Below are 21,771 nucleotides of genomic sequence, written 5' to 3' on the forward strand. Positions count from 1 at the left end.
GTAAACATGAACTCAATGGCCAGAGCAAATTAATTGCTCTGTGGCTCGGTTCACTCTTGTCTGAGTAAGTTGGCATCACTCTCTTAAATCTTTCCCTTAAATCTTAAATCTTTCCCACTCTACTTATAAACGTGATCATCTTCCCTATTTAAAATCAAAAATAAGAGTCTTCACTCACTCTGTTTAATGACTGTCTATGCTGCCGTTTTTTTTAAACCACAGAATCTCTTAAGCCAGTAAGCAATGCTTCCTGGCCCCATGGTTAATGATTTCATTACTCTGGGGTAGATCCCGTGATGTTGTAGGTGAAATGAGGACTCATCTTCCCTCTCTATCCCAATCTGAACAAAATGTATTTCAGAGTACCCTGGGAATGATGTTATGTTCTAAGAAATACACATAGGCCGCTTCCTCACCTTTGTCCTTGTCTCTTCTCTTCTAGGTATCTCAGTAACAAAGAAGACACATACATGTAAGTAATGCATCTTTTTTTCTTGTCCAAAGTTTTCTGCAGAATTGGAATTCGCATATGTCTGGCTGCTGTGGCCCTTCCAAGTATAAACTAATGTTTCAACTGTGATCCATGGTCAGTACAGGTCATACTTCTCTACCTGTAGTGGTTGGAAGTGGTACATCTCCACCTGTTTGTACTGAGTGTGTGTTAAAGAGGGTCTAGGCATAGTGTGATACATTCTAGCAATTTGAGGCATTCATCTTTAGAAAAACCATACAATCTAGCCAGGAGGATCAATTAATTACTTACTGGTCACCCTTACTCTGGATCCTTCTTAGAGGAGTTGGTATGTTTCTAGGAAACATCACCTTGATTTCTTTTAAACTTGGGTTTCCTTTTCCTCACCACTCACAATGTAGGTCGTTTTGTACTTGTGTCTGTGAGCAGAGATATTGACCAGGAATCTGGGTGCTGCCGGTTGACCCTGAGTGTGGCCTTTGTGGGCCCTGGTAAATCGCATGGGTAGTTTGATGTGGAAACGTGTGCTGAATTTATCCTCTGTATTCATTCCCACCTCTCAGGTTCAACTGCTTTCATCAATTGCCTTCATTCGAACTCCACCATAAGTTTGCAAACTCACGTCAATGTAAAGTGTTGTGATTTGCATTCTGAGCAAATTTGACTGTGCCTTCAACCTCAGGATGAAATCAATACGTCATTGATGGCAGGCAGTCAACTTTCGCTGTACTCGACCAGCATATTATTTAGACTTTGAATCAAGAGTGTCATTAGAATTTGATAACTATTTTAGACCACAGATACGTGCTACCTATGAGATATGTTTGGGCATCCTTCTAAGGCAAGCAATGGAGATACTTATGGCACAATTTAGGGCCGACAAAGACGTGTCCTCCAATTTTTCCTATGTATGCTTTGAAAAGTTTTGATTTTATGTGAACCATTTGGAGGGGAAAAAAATCTGTGTACCATCAAAGTAGTTTATCTTGTGCCTCGGTTGATTCTTAAAATCTGCTCTTGGATTTGTCTGTCTGTCTATCTGTATTTGTAGAAAACAAACATAAAAAGCAAAAAAAAAAAAAAAAAAAACGAAAGCCAACAACCCCACCTAGTTTGATGGTTGCCTGACTCTTAGGTCCCAGTCCTGCAGTCTCTCCACGTGGCTCTCCCGTGGGCTCCAGTGGAATGTTAGTTTGAGGATAGAGGGAAGTTCAGGCCCGTAATGGACACATGCTCAGGACAGCACCTCATCTCTCAATGCACAGTTCCAGCTGGCTGTCCCTCCACCAGGATAGTCTGTGGCCCTTAGTTTTTTGGGGGTTGTTTTGTTGTCGTCGTTGTTGTTGTTCTTGCTGTTGTTGGTGCATAATTGAGCTCATGATGACTGAGAGATTGACAGTGCAGGAGACTGAAGTCCTCTGTATATCCGCAGGGCAGGCATGGTACAGAGCGCTTCCTTGCACAGCCTTGCCCATGAGCTCGTCCCTGGCCTGGTGGGACCCACTCTAGAGGTGGTAAGTAATTCAGTCTTTCTGCTAGCTCAGTCCTGGGCCTCTCCCGAACAGGGGCGGATGATTGTGCCTACTATTGATGGCGGTTTGGGGTATGGACTCCTGGCCACCTAGCAATATACAGAAAGCCGCTGACTGTTTGCATTATGACTTGGCTCCTGGATAAGTGAACAAAACCACTAGTTCAACTCCATTGGATTCAATGAATAGGACAGAGACCAGAGATGTTACTTAATATACAGACCATCTATCCATAAGGACCTTCAAGGAACTATCATCCCTAAGGATAATTTCATTGGCCTGTTGCAGAAATAATAACCTGTGGTTGGATTGAAATTCATGGAAGGATTTGGGTGACAAATGAGAGTGGTAGCTAGTGAGAAAAGGTGGCACTTCAGGCAATGTAACAGGTTGGTCTTTTAATGGAGGCTTATTGAACTCTATCAGATATACCTGCTTGAAAACAAAATCAAGATAAAGCCAGAGTGGGTAGATTTTGAGTGCCTTTCTAACTATGAAAATCAGCAGGAAAATTCTTAGGGATTAAGCATAATGTAAATGTAGAAAGATTTAATGCTTCCTTTATTGTGTAGCTTAGATATTACATCTATAAGAACGATTTAGATTGGAAATCATCTTGTGTCTTTTGGTTGATGTTTACTTTCATGATGCGGGGGACAGGGCCCAAAATAAAATGTCCCAATGACAAGATGGGAAGAATAGCATCTGAATAGACAGTTGACACAAAACTTTGCACATGCCAAGGGGAAATTGAACTGTCCAAGTTGCATGTTAGTGAAAGTCTTCTATGACACTTAAACATGGAGATTGTTTTTGTCACTAAGCTTAGCAGACAGGCCATCATATTTCTGATCTTAGTGTCTCTACAGGCCCTGCAAGTTGTGAGGAGGAGGAAAACAAATCAGTTCTTCCTCTAATAACCATCACCCAAGTGACTTCTTAAGCATCTGTCTGATTTTTCTTGAAAACTGAACTTTTCCCAACTTGCTGATCAGTTTTAAGATGTTAAATTCCAGCTCCTCCTAAATCATCTTGACATCTATTCTTCAAAAAGTTTCACTCTCAGGGAAGTGTGTGAATTCATTTTTCGGACTGTCTCGAGACTTCTACTTTTAGCCAGGGTTTGGCAAACTTCGGTCAAGGCTTGACTACATAATCACCCACAGCTGAAGTCACCTCTCATTAGCAGTTTCAACCTGAATTTCCTAACTGCCCTCACAGAGAGATTATTCCACTTACAAATTAACATGTACAGTTGCAGAATATATTATCAGACGCGAGTGTCAGCTCACAGGTACACCAGTCAGAGGTGCAAGAACTACAAAACGAACCTGAATAGCTGTGACACTTGATAGCATTTTAGGCCACCTTGTTACCTGGAAAGTACAGGTATTGCTTCTTTAAAAAAAAAAAAAAAAGTGTTTGGGGTGAGTTAAGCCATAAATTCCTGGGAAAAGAGATCTGATTGTTAGCCTCACAGAAATCCATAAGCATGGTCTTTGGAGACCACTGATTCTCCTCAGTTCCTGGGACAGCACCGTCAATGTCATTAGCTTTACTTAGCAGGTGAGGAAAGGCCAAGTTTGGGGGCTTCTGCTATGAAGTCATCATGACAGATCAAGGAATTCTTATGCTTGCGATGTTCTTCACTTGTGAACAGGAAATGTTCCTGATGGGTTTTGGTGTGTGAACATAAAAGGGAGTTTTTATTTGTGGGATAGGGGTGTCCTCGAGAAATTTTACCGTGGTGTAGAATTTAATTTTTGTGATTGATTATATAGCACCTGTATTTGGTTGGACACTTCCAAGATTGCTTTAGCTTTGGTAATTCACAAGTTTGTTCTGGTCTCTTTCCTACTGAAATAGTACTGTGTGTATAAATATGTTTTTTCTTGGAATCTACTGCTGTCTTGGTTTTTATTATTTGCCAAGGACAACTGTTCATTTGCTCCTGACTTCTTAATCTAATTCTGCATGGGTAGTTCTGCATTCACTAAAATGTTAGAAGATGACATATATGGAGATGAAAAAGTGAAAAATACAACAGATAATAATCTTAGCTATTTCCAGCTACTAGGTAGTTTACCATCATTGTCATCATCTTAGGGAATATAGAATCTAGTCACCACAGCGTAGACCAGTGAGATACCTGGTGGGCTCCTGGATTGCCTCCAGAGTGTCAATAGAACATCATCACTTTCTCCTGTTCTCATCCTTGTTTATATTCTTTATTCTTTTTTTAGAGTTTTTTGTTTATTGAAGTATAGTTGAGTCGCAATAATGTGTTATTTAAGGTGTACAGCACAGAGTGATTCAGATAGATAGATAGGGAGGTAGATAGATAGATAGATCTTTTTCAGATTCTTATCCCTTATACATTATTATAAAATATTGAGTATAGTTCCCTACTCTGTGCTATATAGTAGTTTCTTGTTGGTTATCTATTTTTTTTTTTTTTTTTTCTGGGGTCTGAGTAAATTACAAATCAATCCATGTCCTCCACTTTAAGGGCTGCTCATGAATAGTCATGACTAGTTATGTCAAATCCTTGAATGGTGAAGTTCTTATACCTCAGATCCATACCTTTATATATAGTAGTGTATATATATTAACCCCAACACCCTAATTTATATTCCTAAATCATATCCCTTATATTTCTTGTTTAAGTCTCTTCTCCTTGCTTTCTTCCACACTCAGGGACTTCCAGACATGCAAAAATTACAAGTTACTCAGTAAGCAATCAAGAAAATTTGTCAGTGTAGTCCCACTGAATGTCAGTTTTCCCTAGTAAATAAAAATAGAATATTCTTCTGAACCTTCTGGAACTTTTCATTTTAACCCAAATAACCATCAAAAGTGAATTTAGTACATTTGCAAATGTTTGGTTGCATCAGGCTAACACCTAAGATAGAAAATTAAAGCACTGTGTTATTTATAAATAGATTTTAGTTCTTAGAAGTAAAAATATTTTCGTACACATCAGAATATTTCTTTGAGAACTAACCTTTTGTATCTTTAAAGAAAAAAACTATTTACTATGATCATTTAAAGCAGACTTAGTTAATGTATTCACTTCTTACCCCTAGAGACTTGGCTTTAAATTTGACTTAGAGGAAATTAGTTTCGAGGCCTCAACCTCCTCTCCATGGATATTTGCTGATATCGCAAAGTGAACCCAACAGTTTGTCACGGTTGTTGCTGTTTACTCAGGAGGTCCGAGAACTAGACTCGCCTTATTTTCTTGTTTTCTTTTCCTTCCCTTTAGGCCATTCCTTTTGGTTGTAGACTCTTAGCAACCCCAAACTTGGGGCTCACCCACAGTGTTTTCACAGTCCAGGAAAACTCAAGAACCATTCTTGGCAAAGTGAATGGAAGGTACTTTGGTTGTATAGTTAATTGGTTGCTGTGACAACCAATGTGAGTCATGGTGTGACTCACGGCAATTATAATTTCAATTGCTGGCTGGATGTTTCATTAAGACAGACCTGAGAAGAAGCCACACTGAAGTTCTTTCAGTCGGCTTTCATCCAGCTCTCATCCACCCATTGACCAACAGCCACAAACTAGTGCTCACAAAGTTGCCAGAAATTTCATTTCTTAGCTTGCTGAGACCACTAGCCATCTCAGACACTAAGTTTGCTGCTGATGGAGCATGACCAAAATACAAGTGCTGGCCTCTTTAGAGGGCTACTCAATGGACAATTGTTTATTAAGGATTTACTATGTACTGACAGATTCTTTGACCCCAAGGAGCTTATACACTTAGTTCAATGTTGGGACTGCAGGAAAGAGGGAACACATAATCACAGGAAATAATCTGAAAATACAAAGGCTAAGTGTACAGTTTCCAGAAGTTTCAGCTCGTAACTGGAGAGCAGATTAAGCCAGAAAAGTGAGAGAGGAGAAAAGAAATAGAGAGACCTCCAGGATTCTGACACTGTGACCCAAGCACACAGTAGCAATGAAGGGAGCGGTGAATATTTAACCCTGGATGCTAAAAACGACTCTTGCTCCTCCTCCTCTCCCCCTATTCTCACCCAGAGGAATACCTATTTTGTTCCTTCAAGATCAGTTAATCCAAGGAAGTAAAAATCCCCCGAACCATCTGGAGATGTTTGCCTTGTTTAGACTCAGCCTGTCTGTCTAGAGCCAAGCTCCTTGAACTATACAGGATTCCTCTGTCTCATCATATTAAGATATAAATGGATCACATTTGGCCCTGCCAGTCAGTTCTTCCAAGGTAGAAGATTTGCATAGTCTTAAAATCCACCATTCATGGTGAGGATCTGTGAATCCCATTAAAAATCTGAATCTTTAGCTAAGTGTTTCCATCAGAGCATCCAACTGGTTCACATTTGCTGCTTTTGAACCTCAGATTTGTGAACTGAATTTGGACAAAAAGTATTTGTGTTCTCATTTCAGAACATAGGTTCAAAAGGGTGAATTGAGATGAGGAATAGCTCTTTTAAAGTTCATGATCACAAGACTTCTCTGGTGGTCCAGTAGTTAAGACTCTGTGCTTCCAATGCAGGGGGTGTGGGTTTGATCCCTGGTTGGGGAACTAAGATTTCACATGCCATGTGGCATGGCCAAAAAAAAAAAAAAAAAATTATGACCTGTACTAGAAAATAAAAATGCTTAGCCTATCAAGTACTGGTGTCTACTTGATGGATTTGTTGTATATTTAATGAAACTCTTGTACATGATTGGGCTGATTGTTAAAGAAGAGCTATATGTCTTTTCAGGATTTTGTGTCACTTCAAGTTCAGTGATAACAGTAATAACAGTGGTGATAGGAATGGTGAAGGTTCCAGTAGGTGCTATGGTAGCAACAGGAGCTATCACTTACTAAGCAGTTCTGATATTCCAGGCATTATGTTCAGTGCTTTACATGAATTATCTCATTTAATCTTCTCATTGGCCCCATGAGCTTTGCCCTACTTGTACCCCCAAGTTGAGATGAGAAAATTTGTCTGAGAGATCAGTCACTTAACTGAGAGAAGTGAGACAACTTGCAAACTCATTCATCTAGCTGGAAATGGGCAGAGCCGAGACTCAGAGTAGATTGACTCCTTGCACGCACATGAGTGCCACATTGTTATCTCCAGTATCAGCATTGGGTAATCACCACAGAGCACTTGCTAAGTGCTAGATGCTTTTCTAAACATTTTGTATGTGTTATTTCATTCCATCTTTCCCATAATCTTGTGAGGGAGATTTTGCTACTATCCCCCCTCTACAGGTGAAAACTGAGGCCCAGGGTTCTACAACCAGCTGGTGTGTGGTGTAAGCCAGGGTTTAAGCCAACCCACAGAACCACAGAATGAAGTAAAGAACTTCATTCCTTAGAGTGATCATTTCACTCAAAAATACAGGAAGAAAGTCAAGTATAATTCCTACAGTCAACTCAGATTTTCTTTTACTTTACAACTGTTTTACCTATAAAGACTTCTAACCTTGGTGAACCAGCTGATTACAAGAAAAGGGTATGTTATTCCCACTATATGAAAAAGTTCATTTAAACCAATTGAACTAAAATGATCATTACTTGTCTTTTTTTCAAAGAAAACTGAGTTTAATTATTATTATACATGTTTGGGTATTCTGTTTATGAGCCAAGTCTGTTTGATGACTAATAATATAAATACATTATTACTTATTTTTTAACAACCTAATCTCATTCATCAAAGAACAAACCTCCATTTAACACCACTATTCATACACCTCAACTGATTCCATGATAAAATGATAGTTAAAAATGGTTATTTTTGCTTCTTAAGATAGCCATGCTCCCTGCACTAGTAGTAATATGTATTTCTGGCAGCAGGAACCTGTTTTCCACTGCAACAAAACCTTTAACAATTATTTATGGCATTTATAAGAAAATTGCACATTAGCATTCTCTTGTCAGATCAGCTTGATAATTCATGTATAACTATCATTGCCACTAAGAGGTAGAATAATTCAGGATACTGTGGTTTCCCTAAACCTAACCAAAAACAAACAAAACCATGAAAGCTAAAAGTCCCTTAGGGAACTGAAATGTGTATCAAAGGGATGTGTAGGGGATTAAACATCTGGGTTTCAAGTATGCTTGCGAGTATCTGAATTTCAGATTGGGTTTGCAGTCATACCAGCTTTATCTCTCTTTATTGAGATCTGCACCCAGAGGACTAAAAAGAAGCAGAGATATTATCAAAGTGTCTGAAATATGAAGAAAGTTACTGTCTACATGAACTTTCTTTATGAATTACACAAAAAATTGCACACTAGGTCTATCAAATACGTTTGCAGGAAGTTAGTGAATTCAAAGTCACATGGTCCTTTTGATTATAATTGATATCCATAACTGCACAAATGATGACTAAGTTTTTCATTTCCACGCTATTCAATTACCCTTTTTCCTGTGACTGCTAGAGTTTCCTCACAGTTCTCCACACACTTCACCTCCACCTCTGGGTAAACATTATTCCTGTGTAGGATTGATAGCTCTTTTTATCTTGTTTTGCTTTGTTGAACTTGTAGGCATGGATTTTAGCCCCACATGTCTTAAATGCTTAACCGTCAAGCATAAATTAGAGGGCAGGCATATTGAAGAAAAGAACAGAAATGACAAGAATGTGCAAGATTCAGGTTTGGATTCAGAGAGACTTAGTCCATACATCTTTTACTTTAATCATCCTGTTTTGGAGGAGAGAAGGAAGAGACTCTATGGTGGATGATCCAGATACCTGTGATATTGGAATCTAAGGAGAGAAGGCTAGAAAGCAGACCACAGCCAATCCCTGTACCAAATGCAGGTGGTCGGGAGTCAGAAAGATTTTATTAGCTTAATATTCCTAACACCTACTCTGTGTGTGGCAGTGTGTTAGGCACAGCATAAAACAGAAAGTTTAACTCTTAATCCTCCCTCTCCAATAGTTTAGTCTACATCTGAGGAGAAAGGCACTTGAGGAACTTTTAGTAATGAAGAAGTTGCAGAAGAATGCAGGGCTGTGATTCAATTGGATTGTCTGTCTGAGTGGGCAACCCAGGCAGGGAGCTGAACTGGATTAGCTGGAAGAGTAAGGAGTAGCTGGAAGATCAGCTGGAAGGTGGATTGATGGAGGTCTTGGGGTGGGGTGGTTGTATAAATCTATCTGACTAGAGTAGAGTATTAACAAGAAAAAGAGAGGATGTGAAGAACAGAGATAAGATTTTAGCTTTATCTCATAACCAGTGGGAAGCCACGGAATGGGTGTGAAAAGCACAGTGACCTGTAAACAATGTTTTTATTGCTGTCATTTAGTGAGTATCATAGGAATCACACATTCCCTACTTCAATCCCTTTTTTGAACTCCAACAAAATTCTTAGCCTCAGATGGAGGTTCTTTTCTGGTCTTTCCTCTGATTACCTGTGTAAAAATGTGCTTATTGAGCAGGAAAGATTTAGTCCAAAAAGAGAAGACTGTTCTAATTATTAAAGAAAAAGTGTTTCATTTTTTTCTCTCCATCTTCCCAGTTTGAAGGTCTAATTTTAAGACCAATGCTTGCCATTTCATTAAAATCAGAGGAATGAAGCAAACAGTGAAACCTGAAAAATACATACACACTTTGGATTATGTGGCTAATGTTTCTTTTTGCTTTCTTTCATTCGTGCTGCTAATTGGCTGAGGCAACTGTAATATACCAAGAGCCTGTATCTTTCCAACCCTTTTCAACTCAGCCACTCACAGCTTTCTAAAAATTTGAACCCTACATTTCCAATCTTGCTCACTCCTTACATAGGCAAAGTAAATGGCCTTATTATTTTTCATAAGCACAAAAAATTATTTCCCTCACATGACTGCACAGTACAGCTCAAAGCTAGCTAATGCTATGTCCTTTGCTCTTTGTTTTTCTTTCTTAATTTCCCAAGAATGAGTTTCTATTGTTTCACTTAACACTCAGGTTCAGATGTGGCATTCTATTAGCTGCACATTCAGAAAAGTCTTCAGTATATAATGAACCATCTCACGGTAATTTATCTGTCTCTCTTCACCATGCCTTTTTGCATCGACAAAACTGAAAATTCACTTCCCCTCACCAAGTTGGGGCATCGAGATAATTGATTGTTACCAGTCTCTGCTGTTCATAGACAGGATAACACCACTGCCTCTAGAGAACAGGTGAAAACTAAACTCTGTCCCCCGAGGCCAATGAAATAGCTGTTTGGTCCCTTGTGTGAAACTTCCTAATAACTTAACTGGGCAGCCTCTGGGTCCCTGGAGGCCTTCTCCACAAGAGTATTCCCTCTCTTTGTTAAGATTGCTTATTAAAAATGATTTTATAATGAAGTTGCCTCAAATAGCAGCTCTTTTCCTGGTTGTCCTTGAAGCTGTGGTGAAGAATCTCAGAGACAACTGTCTAGGGTTTTCCTCCTTGTTAAAAACTTCTCTCTCACCACTGTTACTCTTGATTTTTAAGGAGACAAAGTCTAACTGACACAAGTCCCTCTCCAGTTGATTATGTCACTTAAAATACTGTGCAAGGCATTATTGCCAGTTGAGCTTGTCATTCGGGTTCAGACATCGAACTGATCAACATGGATGGAGGATATTTAAGTCTGCGGTGGGAGTAAGGCTGTCGGGTTTCCCTTGGAAAACCGCAGCGAAGGAATGTGACTGCTAAGTCTGCCCCAACGCCATCAAAACCATGATGTCTAATTATTTTATTTCTTTGGTCCTAGGTGTCTATCTGCAGACTAACCACTCTCCTGCCACAAGGGACTCTCGTGAAGGGGAATCAAAATAAAAAATTAGTGCTGCTTCCTTTGCTACCCATGTACTGTACAAATTCAAAGACTTTTTGTAAATGTAGGCTATTAGGAGAAAAATCACTTGTTGGTGGTTCATATCATCAGCTTGGCTTTCTGGCTTGAAAGAGCTTTGATGAACTGGTATATGTCATGTGAGGAATGATAATGCAGTTGTCAGGAAGGCTCACCATAGGAAACGTGTTCCTCAGACTTGGTCTCCCAGTGGCCAGGTGCTCAGGAAACAACAGACCGTATAAAGCTGTTAGTGACAGATTCCGCTTGAAATATTTTTCTAACTTTAAGGCTTGTCAGGCAGTAAATCTGCAGAGCAGGGTACTCAGGATGCGGCTTGGCACCCCTCTCGCTTTGCTATGTGAATAGAGTAGAGCGCCAATAATAAGAAGGACTGTTGTGACTCTCTTAGTGGAGATGTCAGTCTTGTGGTGCTAGGATTGTGTGCTAAGAGCATGTCATGGCTGGGGCTTCCCTGGTGGTCCAGTAGTTAAGAAGCTGCCTGGCAATGCAGGGGAGGTGGGTTTGATCCCTGGGCAAGGAACTGAGATCCCACATGCCGCAGAGTAACTGAGCCCGCATGCCACAACTACAGAGCTCGTGCGCCACAACTAGAGTCCTTGCACCACAATGGAAGATCCAGCTTGCTGCAACTAAGACCCCATGCAGCCAAATAAATGAATAAATAATTATTTTTTAAAAAAGAAGAAAGAATGTGCCTTGGCTGAATTCTGTTCTCTGAAACCAGAGAGATTAGAAAATACAACCTTTATATTCAGCAGTTTTTACTCCTTCCTCTCCCAAATAAAAAGAAAAACTATGTCTTGCTTTGGGATTCCACTGTCAGCAGGATCTTATTCCACCTCCTTAACCTTTGGGGCACTCTGTTGCCTGAGGATCGAAACTATCAATACTTAGTATGGGAAACAAGGCCCTTCACAATCTAGCGTTAATCTTTCCATTGCTCTCTCCCTGACTTCTGTGCTGGCAGTTTTTGCCACTATCCATGACTAGTTCCTAGATGACTCTGTGCATGGGTATACCTCAGTGCCTTTGCTTCTGTTGCACCTTGTTTGTCCAGGAATGGGCTTTACCGAATTATATGCCTATGGAAGTCTTACTGCTCCACCAAAGGCCAATGCAAATAGCAACATCTGTGCAAAGCCTTCTCTGATCCCACCTTGCTAAATTAATTTAACAGCTCCTCTGCCCCCAGGGGACATTGTTAAGGTGACAGTATAGAAAATATATTGTAGATTAGTTGTAGTTCTGTAGCTTTTTCTCACTGCTGCTGCTGCTGCTGCTAAGTCGCTTCAGTCGTGTCTGACTCTGTGTGACCCCACAGATGGCAGCCCACCAGGCTCCCCTGTCCCTGGGATTCTCCAGGCAAGAATACTGGAGTGGGTTGCCATTTCCTTCTCCACTAGATATGCTTTAATTATCCTGGTGTATCTTGGTCTTAGCAGAGTTATTGGTATTTACCATGTGCTCCATTGATTTCTGTAGACTTTATATTTTTTTTAAAGATTTTTTTTTGGTGTGGATCATTTTTTAGAGTCTTTATTGAATTTGTTACAATATTGTTTCTGTTTTATGTTTTGGATTTTTTTGACCCCAAGGCATGTGGGATCTTAGCTCCCCAACCAGGGATCGAACCCGCACTCCTTGCATTGGAAGGTGAAGTCTTAACCACTGGACTGCAAGCAAAGTCCTTTCTGTAGACTTTAAATGTGTGTGTGTGTGTGTGTGTGTATGTGTACATACAATTTTAGACCACTCTTCTAGCACATTTGATAATGGGAAAAAATAATCTTTTCCTTGTTAACAGCTATAAGGGAGAACAGATATTTATTATTTGAAATGATACTGTGAGATTTGTACTATATTATTTTGGAAACCAATATTAGAACTCAAAGGGCTTCTTAATGTCTGACAATTTACTAGATGTATTCTGAGTCTCAGTTTCAAGACTGCTTGCTCTATTTTTTTAATTGATCAAATTGCTCTGTTTTATTTTCTTTTAATTTTTTAATTGAAGTATAGTTGATTTATATGACTGCTTGCTTTGAAGTTTCCATTAGGAGTTTGTAAGATTTAAGCCAGAATCTCATCCAGAAAATTTTAAAATATTCATATAGTATCTAAAGATGTAGAGTGTGTTATTTTTTGGAGTGACCTTTTTGACACTGTTTGTTTCCATTATCCACCCAAGATGTTATAAACCAGATCATCAAATCTATAGAGTAAAAAGGAAAGAGATGTTTTCAGTTACCATTGGCATCTGTTGAAATGCAAAAGAGAAAACTACCTACTAGAAAAGAGAATTGTCTTATCTTCCCAAGAATGGAGAATATGTTCTATCAAGGGAAATATCCTGGATTTGTCTGGTCTCTAGAGGAAAAAGCAATCTTGATTTGTTAAACAATTTAGGAAGTAAATGTTCTGATAATCCTAGATTACTTACTGAATCTTAAAGTTAATTCTGGAAAGAAATGACATTTATTTTTCAAGGTCAGAACATGTGACATTGCTATGTCTGTCTGGTCTGGAATGTTTAAGTATGTTTCCTTAACTTAGCAGGGACCGTTGATTTCAAAACTGTTGTCCACTTTGTAAGTTGCTGCACACAACCATGATTTCTGTCTACTATTCCTTGGAACCCTCTGTTTTTCAAGGTTTATGTGCAGCTTCCTCCTCAGTTTTGTTTGTAACTTTTACTTGAGACAAAACATCAGGAGCAAGATTATACCCTGCAGTATCAATTCCTTGAGTGGAAACCTTGCTTATAAATGAAATGTGATGAGATGTGACCCAATAAAACAATCTATTTTAATTTTAATTCATTTCCTGATGGCCTTTTATGCCTCCTTAGGCGATGACCTAACCAATTCCACCTTAACACTGATTTTTTTCTTTCTTCCAAGGTCAAAAAATACTTTGGGATGATTATACTCAGAGAATGAAGGTTCTTTGCCTCTAATGTAAAGTCCATCCCTTCATATGAAATCTAAATCCTAGTTTTCTCAGCTTCACAATAATTCTTGTTTTGTTATGCGTCTATTAACAAGCCGAGTGACAACAGGATCGACCTGGGAGATTTTTAGGGACTTGAAGTTGTTTCTTCATAGAAGCATCATCTCTGGTAGCCTCTTTCATCCCTTTCCTTTCTCAGATGGGAGGGTTTTTGTGTTTTTTTTTTTAATTGGAGGATAATTACTGGAAAATATTGGGACAGTTTTTGTCATACATCAACATGAATCAGCCACAGGTATACATGTGTCCCCCCATCCTGAGCCCCCCTCCCACCGCCCTTCCCACCCTATCCCTCTGAGTTGTCCCAGAGCACTGACTTTGGGTACCCTGCTTCATGTATCGAACTTGAACTGGTAGATGGGGGTTTTTAATAACACAGGGAGAGGGACTATCTTCATTTCATGCTGCAATTTCACACAGCAAAGTGCAATCAAAGTAGCAATTGTCCTAAAAGGCAACTGAACCTATGGTTTTTCAGACTGGAAAAGGAAAAAGTGTTATGCCTTCATGCATACACACCACCATCCCTTCTGCCAAAAAAAAAAAAAAAAAAAACAGTTCTGACTGATACCTCTAAATCAAAGAACTTTCCATGGCCTGATTTGTGGAAGTTACCTAATCCTGTGTATAATTGGGGTGATTTGAGAGATGGGAAAATGTTCTCGTTTTCATTATGGGAGCCACTGGGGGACAGTATCACTTAAAAGACTATGTTTTTATTGCCCTAAATTGCTTTACCTGAGATTCTATTGATGTGCTTCTCTTAAGTTAGATTTCTAATGAATAAAATGACCAATATGGGTCCCATTCTCACGGATTCTCCTAGTGCTTAAGCTCCTTTTTAATGGCTGATCTGTTCCAGAGCCTCACTTATAGGGAAGAATTCTGAACAGTTGGGTTAACTTCTAACCCAAGAGAGAAGAGCCAACTTCTAACATTCTGCATATGGCCTAAGCATCTATATACTGTCCATCATTTGCCTGTATTCATACAAGAGTAAAACCTCATGATGAAATTTCTTGTATAATCACCATTAAGTTAGCTCACCTCGAAATGCCAGATTTAGGAAACTTCTGGAACCAACACTTGGCATCAAGATGAGGCTGGGATAACCTCACACTGAATAAAGTGAAGTTCTACCCTGTTCTCATCTGAAATTCATCACTGTTCCCAACTTGTCACTCCACTAAGGTATCCTTAAAGAAATGGAAATCTTAGATTGGGTTCCCTAGAGAATAGACTCAGAGACACTGAGATTTATATACAGAAAGCTGATAGGGGAATACTCTTAGGAACAATAGCTATAAGGGGTAAAGGAAGCTGGATTGGGCAGGAGAAATTGAACTGTCATGTAGCTGCAACCAGAGTTCAGCAGACGCTACAGACAGATCAGAAGCAGGCATGCAGTTTTTGAGAGATATCCTAGATTGAGGCAAAGGGACTGGGTATTTTACCCTAAATCAGCCAGCCACTGGATGCCAGCTGCCCCCAGGGAAAAGCATCATCTTGGGCAAGGCAGCTCCCTTTAGCTAAAGACAAGGCTCAGAAAACAACTCAGCTGTGAGCCACTGGCAGTCAACACTCTGGGCTCCAGGGGAAATAAGGGCCTCCATGCTGCAGGGAGGAATCTGGGTGGCACACCATAGTATTTGCAGGGGAGCCAAAATAGACATTAAATTTTGTGAAAACATGTTTTCTTTATTTAAAATGACACACATTTTATTGCTTAGCTAGGATTTAAACTAATAAAATATATGCTTGGCCTCAGCATTATGGTATACCAGAATTGCAAATGCTAAAGAAAAAAAAATTCTTTTCTGTTGAATAAGGTTCTTCATTAGAATTTCTGGTCCTGGAAATGTGCAATATAAATCATGTGTGTGCAATTCCACATAATGCATTATTTTTCCACACGTGGACATTCCAGAGAGTTAACACATTTTTCTTAATTAAAAGAAGTAGATAACACATTTCCAACTCTTTGGGCTCATGTGAAACATATTCACATATGAACAAAGAAGATGCCTACTTAACATGTGTTACATGTTACTTTTCAGATTTTGACAGTCTGCTACTGTTTTATAATTGAGAAACAGTATCTGAAATATTTTGCAGGGCCATTTTATGTACATAATGTCTCTCTTTTTTTGTAGTTTATGGGACTCCACCCTCATTTTGCCTTTTAGCAACTACTTGCCAAATAAACTCCAGAATTAGGTTGGAGATTAGTGGTAGCTGTCAGTGATGAAAACCAGGATGAGCCAATAATCCCAGCCCGCAACTGCTGTTGTAGAGGAAAAAGTTTCTCACTAGTGATCAGTGATCAAGTACAGAATGAATTTTAGTTTCATTCCTTAAAATCTCAACATAACCTCTGATGTAGTGAAATTTGACTTCAATTCTACTCCTAAAACGAGAGATCCCAATCTGAGAAAAATCAATCCAAACTGTCTTCATGGAGTATTATAAATGGGAGGGAAAATATAAGTGTTTCCCCCTTGGTTTAAGATACACCACCCCACCCCATCCCCACCGCTGCAACACAAACCCCCGCATCCCAAAGCCCCAGCTTTGTCTTTATGTTTTTCTGAGGTTTCCATAGATCAACACCCCTGTTGCCTCCAGAACACAGAAGCTCAAAACATGTTGCAGATCTGAACAAGAGCTTTCCAGTTTCACAGATGCTGAAGCTACCAACAAATTCCCTAACCTGTCGAGTTCAGATGGAGTCAGGGCTTATCTCAATGGCATTCAGTCTTCATGACTTTGAACGATTCAGTTTCTGTGCCTCTGCCTTGGAAAATAGGGCCCCTTTCAGGTTAATAGTGAAGTTAATTCAGATTATTCTGTCCCTTATCCAAAGAGAATTAATAGATAGGAGCCACCCATTACCTTGTCTGAAAGCTTCCATGGTTCCAAGAGGTCCTACCTGGGAAAATCCCCAGCCATTATGTTGGAAATCCCTGTGTCTGAGGTCTTGTGAAAGGAATTCTGAAGCTGCCCATGAATGTCAATGGCAGCCTGATCAGTCTGCCCTGGGTATTACCATAATAATTACAAAGTCTTGACAGATGGCAGCTTTTCAAGTGGCAAAATCATTGGGAAGACTAACTCTTGGGAGAGGAGTCTCATATATGCTATATCAAGTAACCCATCTAAATTTGCTATTTCACAGATTATGCCTGACCCAAACCATTCCATTGCATGAGCTGTGTACCCACGCCACTTCTTTGTAATACAAGTTGATAGTGCAAATCACTACGATCGTGCAGTGATTTTTTTTTATATATATATAAAGTTAGCTAATGAGCTAAAATGTAAAGTAATTGCTATTTTCAATGGACAGGATGAATCTGCTCCTTAACTTTTCCCTGGAAAAAAAGTAACTCCATATATATATAGCCAGAATTTGTGAGTGATTCACATTACTGTCAATTACACGCCCTTATTATGTATTACAACCACCAGGCAGCTGTCCAGGAAAACACAAGTCTGAAAATGCTTCTGTTTTAAGAAAATTAAATTCATGGTTGCTCCTCATGTGGCATGTGCAGCATCAGGCAAGAAGCTTTTACTTTCTTGCCAAGAAAAGGGAATGAGCCTTGTCTACTTCACCTGGATTGAACAGCCACTCTGACATCCTTGATACCAATGCCCAGTGGCAGGGCTTGGGTTGGGTTTCTAAATAGACATGTTTGTTTGTTTGTTTCAGTGTGTGTTCTAAAACACAGACTTGTGTTATAAAGCAGTGTTTCTAGTTATGTGTCACAGCAGTGCCTGTGTGTTACCAGAAAAGGCAGAGTCCATGACAGTTTAGGGCTCTTCTCCCTATTTAAAATTTGCCCTCTTTGTGGCTATGTTTCTTCAAATGTCTCTTTTTTGAAGTATAGATGAAGCTACAAATGAAAACACTACATTTGCCATTGGGCCGCTGTATAGTTTAGGGCATTCAGCTTTTATATGAATAAAATAAAGGCCCACTAGGGTTTGTCAAATGGATTCCTCCTGCGAATGTTATAAAATTTAACAAAATATTTTAAAGCATGCAGTTAAAGTTGCCCAAATTGTTTATGTATTAGAGAAAGCTGTGAGAATTACTTGATATCTTTCCAGTAGTGAGTCTTTAACTATATTTGTATCTGATTCATAGAATAGGGCATTTCAAATAATGAAATATTTAGTAGCAATGAAAGCGGCCTTCACTTGTCTGTGACCAGATACACTGTGTCTAAGTCATGTAAGCACATAAAAGAAATAGTTGAAAGACAAAGGATTGTGAGTTGGGCATAATCAGTTTCAATTCTGCCTTTGTTTAGATGCTGATTCAAGCTAAAACAGAAAAATAATTTGTTTAGATGGTTGATGATGTTTGAATATGAACTGGTAGTTTAGATGATGTTAAAAGATTTTTAAAATAATATTGTCAGGTAAAATAATGGTCTGGCAGGGGTTTTTTGTTCATTTGGTTTTGTTTTTCTTCAATCTCTATCAGAGATGAATACTAAAAATTTTATGGGTAAAATGACAAGATATCTAAGATTTACTTTAAATTGTTCCAGAAAAAAAGTCAGCTGGGGATAGATGAAATCAGAGTGACCAAATGTTTACCAGGGAGGAGAGCAGGAGTACATGAAGGTGTATTATACAATTCCATTTTTTAATAAACTGGAAATATTTTAATAGATTACTTTTTTTTTCACCTTCTTGTCTGGGACTTATAAGAAGATGATTTTTACATTGGAGATTTGATCACCTTGGAAAATTAAGGAGAAAGAAGTGACACTGATGAGCTTGTCAAATTCAGAAAGTTGATAATAATCTCTTAAAATCCATACATTGCTATAAAAATTCTATGTGAATCGTTATCATGCCTGTAAGAAAAATGGCTTTTTGTCTTAAGGCTCCCTCACCTTCACTTTAGGTAGGGAAAAGATATGAATGTTATACTGCTCTATTTAAAATGGATAACCAACAAGGCCCTGTTTTATAGCACAGGGAACTCTGCTCAATATTATGTGGCAGCCTGGATGGGAGGGTAGTTTGGGGGGAGAATGGATACATGTATATGTATGGCTGAGTCCCTTTGCTGTTCACCTGAAACTATCACAACATTGTTAATCAACTATACCCCAAAACAAAATAAAAAGTTTAAAAAAGAAAAAGATATGAGTGTTAGTTGCTCTATTTATAAACCTTTTCAATGGTCATAAAGGCCCAGATTTGAGAATTGAATGGATCAGAGTGTTTATTTGTTGGTCTCCCCTCCGGTATTTGAGATGTAGACAGTTTCTCAGGGAGTTAGAAAATGTTTTGTTCAAAGTCAGTTCCAATTGCTTTTACAGACGTGGAAGCAAGACTGGAACCCTTGGAAACCAGTACCCTTTTCGACACTTATCATGCTACCTCAATCTTGTCCTTAAAATACTCATTAACAATCTATTCTCTGGGGATCAAAGCAGTTTTCTAAATCCAGACCAGTGACTATGTGTCAGATGTTCATTCCAGGTAATGTGGCCCCAAATTATCTTTTCTTTTATTGAACACCATTTTCAAGTTGTACGATAAGTCCCAGAAGTGATGATGTTTAATTCTGTTCTTGTTAATGCTTTGCAGCAGATTTATAGCCTGTTTTTCCTCCTCTGGCTTTTCATAGACTTTCCGTCAGGAACAGGTCAATATACTCACAACAATCCAGGCTGACAGGAAGATACACTTAGCCTAGTGGTTCCACAGCACCCTCAGCCTCTGGTATAAAGCCTCTCCCAAGGCCTTTTGTAATTTAAGCTGAAATTCCAAATATCACAGTTGAAATAGGGATGTTTTTCTCTGACTGGAAAAATGGATCCTGTTTAGCATTTGTGGCCAAATTCTTTTCAGCACAAATTTCCCTGCTAAATTTCCTCTTCTTTGCATTGTACATAAGAACAGCTCGTTGGGATAAAGTAGAGGATCAGACTGGCACGTATAAAATAATGTTTACCCAATATTTTCAAGAGTTTTAAAAACAGAAACCTTCTAATTCCTAAAAACATAATTATATAAGTAGATGGGGAGATAGAAATATAGATAGATGTTAGTATTGTCTATGGAGAGACCAGCCACAGGGTTTGTGTTTTCATTCAAGAATTGTCCTGCCGTTACTGACCTCCTAATGTGTAGAAAGTGCTGGAGACAGAGAAAGAAAACACTGAATCTTTATTACTACCTCCACTCCCTTTTTTTTTTTGAAGAAGGCAGGGGTGCTGAGACAGAAAAGTACACAAATTTGAGTGTTTTGGAGACAAGTGCTGCAAAGAAAAGAGATGACATAGGACCTCCCCTCCCCCCTCAAAACTGGGGGCTCCTGGAAATCACTTGGGATGAAGATGTAGCTAAGTAACATTTCAGAGCATGAAGGAAGGTGAAGGAAAAACTGAGAGCATTCCAGGCAGAGGTAGATGAGCATTCGGTGCACGAACATGGCTGTTTGTCTTGTCCATGGGATACTTCATCCTGAGGATTTGAAAAATTCATTTCAACTTTTCCTTTTTTCCCCTCAAATTATGCCTACTAAAAGAATCTACTTCACTTTTTAGAACTCAAGATAACGATCCTGTAGAAGAGTCTATCTTTGGACAAATGAAAACACGGGAGTGCTTGGTTTCCATGACAGGCTCCCAAGAAGTTTTTAAAGGGTCCCTCCTCTAGCTCAGCATCTCAAGAATTGGCTTGTGGATAGAGGAAGGTTTGTTCCTTTTTCAGGCCTTTGAATGTAACATAATCTGATAGAGGAGTAACTCCTCTAGTCCTTCAGGGGCAAAAAAAAAAAAAAATCAGCGTCCCTTGGGTTTGCTCATGGAAATGTGGTCTGTCCCATTATCCAAAACTGCTTGTGGATCCCTCGCTGGTCGTTGTCATGGAGAGGGCCTCTTTCCTCTGGAGGGGTTGGCAGAAGCATCATTAGTTACAATGAGACCCACTGAGATGCCCATGTCCAAAATGAGAGGAGAAGGAGGGGAAGATGAGGAGGAGGAAGTGGAGGAGGGGGAGAGAATGAAAAATAGAAAATGCACAGGTAGCACTGGAGCTCACCCAGGGGCTTTTTTCATGAGCTGACCTCCAAGCTGGCAACCCATAGACAAGGCCTTTTACTTTGTTCAGGAAACTCTGGAGATTTGTGGTTTCTAATATTCACGGTACCATGTGCCAACCCACACAGCCAATTTTGCAAGCAACTAGTGCTGTGGACACATGACCCATATGTCTCATAAATCCCACTGTTCAGTGGCCGTTCTTTTGTTCTAATTATACCTAAAAGAGAGTCTCTAGTGGGTAATAATCTGTCTTTGCTAATACTTTGTAGTTGGGCTCCAAACCAAGAGCTTTCCTCTATCACAGCTTGAGTGTGTTATTTTTATTTTGAAACCAGCCACGACTACTCAGGAGGAGAGACTGTTTTGGCCTCCTTGGGTGATGGTCAGTGGATTTATCCTTACCCTTCCTTCCTTTTTGACCCAGTGCCTTCTTTGGTTTGGCTTTCCTGGGTAGATGGGAGGCACCTGCCCAGAAGACCTCATCCAGTGTGTGTTGTGTGGTCTGGCTCGGTTGTTCGCTTTTTCAAATCAGATACCCAAGTACGGTCTGTTGTGAAACCCTTAACTAAGTTATAGTCCACAGGCTTGATTTCAAGGAATCTTGAGTAAAGGAAGAATTTCACTATTTCACAAGTTTAATTACCATTATAGAAAAAACTGGGGGAAAAAAAAACTTTCAGGGGTCAGTGACTTAAAAGTTCCTTTTGAATCTGTACCACTTTTACAGAGCTTATCTCTATTTATTTTGTGTCATAATTTTAGATATAGATGTGTTATCTCCTCTGCTAGACTATAAACACCTTGAAAGCAAGGTTGCTCTCTATTTATTTTTATGTGCTTCAAACCCATTGTCCCATCATCAAATGATGTGAG

The 21,771-nt window shown here is 39.2% G+C and overlaps 1 protein-coding gene across 3 annotated transcripts in view; it reads left to right on the forward strand.

The window, feature by feature from the left end:
* The window catches only part of RORA (RAR related orphan receptor A), a 796,368-nt gene that overhangs the window by 597,966 nt on the left and 176,631 nt on the right, over positions 1-21,771 (forward strand). For all 3 annotated transcript variants that reach the window (XM_081507580.1, XM_081507582.1, XM_081507581.1), the window contains one exon: positions 443-472. In XM_081507580.1, the coding sequence (XP_081363706.1) occupies positions 443-472 (30 nt within the window). The remainder of the gene's footprint in view (positions 1-442; positions 473-21,771) is intronic.

The sequence above is a fragment of the Giraffa tippelskirchi genome, chromosome 7 (genome assembly GCF_054371585.1).
Source record: "Giraffa tippelskirchi isolate mGirTip1 chromosome 7, T2T-mGirTip1v1.2.pri, whole genome shotgun sequence".
Classification (NCBI taxonomy): Eukaryota; Metazoa; Chordata; class Mammalia; order Artiodactyla; family Giraffidae; genus Giraffa; species Giraffa tippelskirchi.